This window comes from Colius striatus, chromosome 1, assembly GCF_028858725.1.
Source record: "Colius striatus isolate bColStr4 chromosome 1, bColStr4.1.hap1, whole genome shotgun sequence".
Lineage (NCBI taxonomy): Eukaryota > Metazoa > Chordata > Aves > Coliiformes > Coliidae > Colius > Colius striatus.
Genome location: NC_084759.1, coordinates 124,248,688 through 124,255,108, shown reverse-complemented (window position 1 = coordinate 124,255,108; position 6,421 = coordinate 124,248,688). Strand labels below are relative to the sequence as shown.

The 6,421-nt window shown below is 53.2% G+C and overlaps 1 protein-coding gene across 1 annotated transcript; it reads left to right on the top strand.

Annotated features, from left to right (window-relative positions):
* The first annotated feature begins 169 nt into the window (after positions 1-169).
* On the top strand, positions 170-5,732 carry NOP2 (NOP2 nucleolar protein). The gene is made up of 16 exons (XM_061988763.1): positions 170-328; positions 408-453; positions 532-620; positions 1,214-1,479; positions 1,762-1,805; positions 1,964-2,130; positions 2,897-3,096; positions 3,187-3,276; positions 3,357-3,444; positions 3,538-3,678; positions 3,851-3,990; positions 4,267-4,356; positions 4,645-4,767; positions 4,850-4,947; positions 5,046-5,176; positions 5,287-5,732. Exons 1-16 carry the CDS (start codon positions 223-225, stop codon positions 5,541-5,543), a joined length of 2,076 nt encoding a protein of 691 aa, XP_061844747.1. The 5' UTR covers positions 170-222; the 3' UTR covers positions 5,544-5,732.
* The last annotated feature ends 689 nt before the right edge of the window (positions 5,733-6,421 follow it).

The window sequence follows — 6,421 nt, the reverse complement described above, 5'->3', positions numbered from 1 at the left end:
GTTCCCACAGGCGCAGGCGTTTTCGGTACGCGCTCCCGCCCCCTGCGGCAGGCCCCTCCTGCCGCCCGCAAGCGCCGCGCCGGCCCTGCGCCTGCCCGTGCGCCTGCCGCTGCCAGCCGGGCCCGTCCCTCGGCCTGTAGGCGGGGCCGTGGGGCGCAGGCGCAGAGGAGCCGGTGCTGCGCGCACGTGTGGTGGCGGCGGTGGCGGAGCGGCCGCGGCGCCATGGGGCGGAAGCTCGACCCCACCAAGAAGGAGAAGCGCGGCCCCGGGCGCAAGGCCCGCAAGCAGCGCGGGGCCGAGGTGGAGTTGGCCCGCTTCCTGCCGCCAGGTAAGTGCGGCCCGGACCGGCCGGGAACGGCACGGTGCCGCCGGTGCGGGCTGCCTGACGGCCGCGTGTCTTTCCGTAGAACCGGAGACCGGCAAGAAGAAGCTCTCCAGTCACGGGCGGAGGAGGTGAGCCGTGGCGGCCCGGCGCGGGGCGGGTGTGCTGGGCCGGGCCGGGGCTGACCGCCGCTTTTTTCCCCGGCCCAGGGCTGCGAAGAGGCGTCTGGGAGCAGCGAGCGGCGGCCCGGCGGGGAAGAGGCCGCTCGGAGGAGGAGCAGGAGGGCGGGAGCCGGCAGGTGAGTGTTGGGATGGGGACCGGCAGCCGCCCCGAGTCCCCGCGCCCCCCGTCTGCCTCCTGCCGCTCTATGGTACGGGCTGGGTGACATTTCAGTGTTTTTTTCCGATTACTGGTGGTGTCAGCGCTGTGTGAATAACAAACCGGTAAAACGCCCGTTTTCCGCGTGTTGGAGCTGCGTGTGACCGACCCTCGGTTCACAGCAGGGTGGTGGCAGGCAGGTTGGGCAGCTGAGGCTTTTAAACTTGCTGCGGTACATCCTGCATCACCTGGGAAGCTGTCACGGGACCAAGAAGGAGGGATGGCTTGAAGATTTGGGAGGGAGGGTACCATAATGTGTCATATACACCATAAGAATCTTCTAGTTGTGCTTCTCTGTGGTAATTCTGGTTAGATCTCTTTAAAACTTTATTGAGGAAGAGGTGAGAATGTGTCCTTGTTTTGTTTGAAAAAGGTGGTGTGGAGAGCAAGTAGTGCCTTGCCTTGGACAGACAGCTCAGGATTAGGATGAAGGCCTTTTCTGTATACCAACTAAAAATGCAGGGCAACTGCTTTTGAGAACACCTGACTTTTAACTGTTTCTTCTGCCTGTAGTTAAAGAGAAGATACCCCCACAGAAAGAGAAACGTGACGTAAAGGCAGCAGGACAAACTCCTCGTGGCCAGTCTGGCTTCAGTGATGGCAATTCAAAATGGCTGGCCCCAGCCAAAGCCAAGAAAGTCCAGTCTAAAGGGAACAACATGGAGTTATCTAGCGACGGTGAGGTAGAAGAGGCCAGCTGGGAGATGGAGGAGGATGAGGATGGGAGCAGCGAGGAGATGGTCGATGATTATGGTGCCTCATCATCCGAGGAAGAAGAGGTAGGAGCTTTTTGCCCTTAAATTACCCAAGAAGTATTTGACTTTGCTGGCCAAATGGACCCATCAGGCGTGGTGAAAAAGGGTGACTTTCCTGGGGGGTGGATGATGAGGTAGCAAACAGCTTTCCTCTTTCTTTCACAAGAGCAATTTCATCAACTGATCCTAGAATACCATTTGGTACTTTCGTTACCTTTTTTAAGCAGAGCAGATAAATTTCACAGATGGTGAGAAGTAAGGAGGTACCTGAGGATTTTTTTTCATTAATCTTTTGTCTCTATTTAGTTGCTGCCCATTGAAAAAGCTGCCCTGAAGCAGAAGTCTGACAGGTGAGGACATAGCAGCCATAGCAGCGTCTTTCAGGGTTAGACAAAGAGCCTGTGTGTTGTTCATTCTTTTGTACTCTGCCATTTAAGAAATGGCAGTTGTGAAATTCTTGTGCAGGACTGTTCTTGTGTCAAACGTCTGTTCTGTTCTTTATCCTTAGTGGACACCTCAGTGAAGATGATAGTGAGGAGGAGGAAGAGGAGGCTGTAGAGGAGACAAGCAGGCAGAAAATGGGACAGAAGGAGGAAGAGAACCCAGATCTGCAGCTCAACCTGGATATAGATGAAGAATTTAAACTGCCAACTAACGAACAGATTGAGAGAGAGGATATCCTTTTTATCTGTGACAGCCCTAAGCCATGTGCAAGCAGCAGCACAGGGCCTGGCTACAACTGAAGCTTCATTTGGATTTTATCATCAGTATGGCTTAGGAAGAGTGTTTTGTGAAAGGTATTTTTAGATGAGCTGCCCTAACAGATAGTGTCCAATGCTGCACTTCTGTACAGCACAGTTAGGAAATCTGTTATGCCCTGTGTGAAGCATGGAGCCTGCCCCAATTTCCTTTCTAGTCCTAAATGCCTGTGGATATCTTATCATGTAGTTCATTCCTCTGTACCCTGATTTCCCTGGCGGGGGTATATCTGCTGCCTAGACATTTGTTAAAGGTCCAATGTTTGTCTGGAGTCTCTTATGTTCTGGTGATTTTCATTTCCTGCCTCCTCCCTACCACCCCAGCACAGTTTATTCTTTCCTCTTCTCATTCTCCTCCATACCTCTTATTTGCCCTTGGGGGACTTTCTGCTAGAGGTAATGTTTTCAGCATTAAAAGACTTCTTACTATCTTATTTTTCCTCTTTTTAACATTTATCTGAAGTAACTAACCAAATTCTTTTAAATACCTTGTAGTTCTTGCCTCGTGAACCTTTTTATCCAGTTCCATCCCCTTTGATTCTGCTGAGCTCTGATGAACATGCAGGACGTATCAGGGAGGAGGGTGCAAGCGTTGCTGTCCCGCAGGAGTCCTGGCATGGCAGACTCTGCTTACGTAAAGAGCGTCTCTTGTTCTGTCTGTGCTTCCTTAATGACCTTCCCACCTGCTGAGCCGCCTGACCTGCACCTCATTCACCAGCGCATCAAGGGCAACCTGGAGGTGCTGCAGGACTTTGTGGTGAAGCGGGAGGAGGGCCGCACGCGGCAGGAGTACCTCGCACTGCTGCGCCGGGACATGGCCGCCTACTATTCTTACAGCGATTTCTTGCTCACGAAGCTCATGGACATCTTCCCGCTCCCTGAGGTAGGATCCTGCCCCTGCCGCCTTTGAATGATGAGCGTTTGGCTGCCTCCCCAGGCCTTCATTTTTATTTCTGTCCCTTCTTTCATCCAGCTGATAAACTTCCTGGAAGCCAATGAGGTTCCCCGCCCCGTGACCATTCGCACCAACACGCTCAAGACGCGGCGACGGGACCTGGCGCAGGTGAGGAGGAGCCTGTGGCTGTCTCCCATGCTGCCTGTCACATGTAGCAGTGCCTCAGCCCCGTCTCTTTCTCTTCCCAGGCACTAATCAACCGTGGGGTGAATCTTGACCCCTTGGGGAAGTGGTCAAAAACAGGACTTGTTATTTATGACTCCTCTGTGCCCATCGGTAAGATAGCCTGTCCTGTTGTAAGGCTGAGCTGACCTACTCTCTGCTCCCTGTCTTTCACGTGTCATCTTTTGTTCTGCTTTCCCTGCCCAGGTGCCACCCCTGAGTATCTGGCTGGGCACTACATGCTGCAAGGGGCCTCCAGTCTCCTCCCTGTCATGGCTCTGGCTCCACAGGAGAATGAACGCATCCTGGATATGTGCTGTGCCCCTGGAGGGAAGACTAGCTACATAGGTACCAACCAGGGGCCTTGGGAGGGATGCTCTGTGAAGAGTTTCCCTGGGGAAACATAGAAAGAGGGAATGGGCAAGGACTGAACTTGGGGAAAGGAGGGGGGCAGCTGCCCACACGGGCAAAAGTGCAGGAGGTTCCTGGCCCCTTGCTGATGTGTTTTGCCCCCTGGCAGCTCAGCTTATGAAGAACACGGGTATGATCTTGGCTAACGACAGCAACGCCGAGCGGCTGCGTAGCGTGGTGGGGAACTTGCATCGGCTGGGAGTCACCAACGCCGTTGTGAGTAACTGCGACGGACGCCAGTTCCCTAAGGTATGTTCCTGCCTGCTTTGGTGTGCCCCTAACAGTGCTTACCTGCAGCTGCTGAGCCGTCCCTTTAGTAAAGACGTGTTCTCCAAGGACCCTCTTCACAGGAGGATCAGCAGAGTTGCTGGGGAGTGTGTTATTGATATGGAGACAGGAAGGGGGACAGGAATGAGCGAGAGATCCCTCCTCCCCAGTCTTCTGGTTCCCCTTCTAGCTCTGGACTTGTTCTGAATGAGTCTCCACCTGTGAGTGTAATTTTCCCAAACGTACATCTGCCTGTAGGTGCTGGGAGGGTTCGACCGTGTCTTGCTTGACGCTCCTTGTAGCGGAACAGGTGTCATTTCCAAGGATCCTGCTGTCAAAACCAACAAGGTGAGTGACTAGTGGGGACTCCAGCATGAGTTGTGAGAGGAGGGACTTCGGGACAGCTCTGTTCTTGAGACGTGCCTGCAACTGGGACACTGAGTTTTCCTTCTCTTTCCTATTCTGCGTGTTGTACCAGAGCTACTTTTTTTTATGTTAGTTCTGCCAAAGACTCTGGAATTTTCTCTCTCATATATGCTTTGCTCTCCTGTCATCCCTCCCTCCCTCCTTCCATCCATCCACGACAGACGCCTGGGGTGCTTCCCTGTACCTCTGGCATCCTCACCTCTCTTTCAGGATGAGAAAGACATCCTGCGCTGTGCTCACCTGCAGAAGGAGTTGATTCTTAGTGCTATAGATTCGGTCAATGCTGCCTCAGAGACAGGGGGCTACATTGTCTACTGCACATGCTCCATCATGGTAAGTCCCTTCCGCCGCTTTGCTCTGGTCATCTCGTCGGGGCACTGGTGAGCTTTGTGTCCTAATGCTCCGTCTCTGGCAGGTGGAGGAGAATGAGTGGGTTGTGGATTATGCCCTGAAGAAGCGCAATGTTCGTTTGGTGGCCACGGGCCTGGACTTTGGCAAGGAAGGCTTCACCAGGTGCGTGCCAGGTCACAAGCTGCACAAGTGACTATTCCTTGGTGGCCTAGATTTGAGCAGGGGCATTCTATAGCTCCTCACCCCATTTCCTCCTCCAGGTTCAAGGACCGTCGCTTCCACCCCTCGCTTAAGTCTACGCGGCGTTTCTACCCCCACACACACAATATGGATGGGTTCTTCATTGCCAAGTTCAAGAAATTCTCTAATGCCATCCCTCAGGCACAAAAAGGTAATATAGTACTGGAGCTCAGCTGAGATGCCTGAGCCTGCTCTCACCAGCTGCTTCCCGTGCAGATGCTATGTGGGTTCTTCTTACAGCATCTTTCTGTCTTGTTTCAGATGAAGAACCTGCTGTGGAAGCAGCAGCTCTGTCCCCTGTTCCCGATGCCGTCGTGGAGCCTCAGCCAAAAAAGAAGAAACTGGAGGGATCAAAAGTTGGCAAAGAGCAGAAGCCACCACCACCACCTGCTTTGAAGAAGAGACATTCATTGCAGGCACAGAGGAAACCCTTGAAGGCTGGCCGGCCGTCTCCCAAAGTGATGCGTCCTCAAGGCCCTGCCAGGAAGAAGCGTAGAGTGAAACTGAATGGACAGTGAGAGGAACTGCTTTGCCAGGTGTTGTTCCCCTCCGTAGAGAGCAAAAGCTGCTGCAGCTGTGCAGGTACCACCTTGTCTTTCCTGCTCTGTGCAGGCAGTCTCTGCAGCACTGAGTGCCTGGACACCATTTGCTCCTTTCCCTCTGCATCAAGGACTGATGCACCAACCCATTAAAAATTTTATACTCTTGTTTAAGTCTCGTCCTTTTCCCTTGAACACAGAATATGGGATTCAGCTATGTCCCCTTACTCCTCTGCAACAGGAGGCCCTTCTGCTCCCATCTGATGCTCTGGCATTCCTGATGTCTGTTCTTCGGCTCTGCTACAACACAGATGTTCGTGAAGAAGCACTAGGAGCTGAAATCCTAGCTGCCTGGATCAAGGCTGTGTTGTGTAGTGCCTGTCAGCTCACAGGCTAGTGGTCCTGTGCTGCACCCTAGCTCCCTGTTTTCACTATGTGCTGCTCCAGTTCACTGTTGTGATGGTCCCTCTTTCAGCTTTGTGCTGATCCCAAGCAGGCTCTTGCTTCTTGGCCTTCCAGGCTGCAGCAGGGATTGGCTGCTGCTCCTGGAGCTGTAGGACAATGTTGTTTTTGCCTCTTTGCACACCTACGTGTGGTTGTTTCTCCTTGAGACATACCAAGCAGCAGGTCAGCATGAGTCCCTTTCCCTCGCCAGTGAGAGCTGATATTTTCCCCTTCAGTTCTGCCCTCCAGTGAATAAATCGTTTTCTAGAGAGAACTCATTAATAAGCTTTCTCCCAAGTGTGCTCTCCAGCTTCTGCTCTGCCACAGTGTGCATGGAGTCGGGTGCGTAACAGACCTGGGGCATAACTTGTTTCTGTAATTGCCTTGCTAGCTCAGCTCACCTGAGGCTTTGC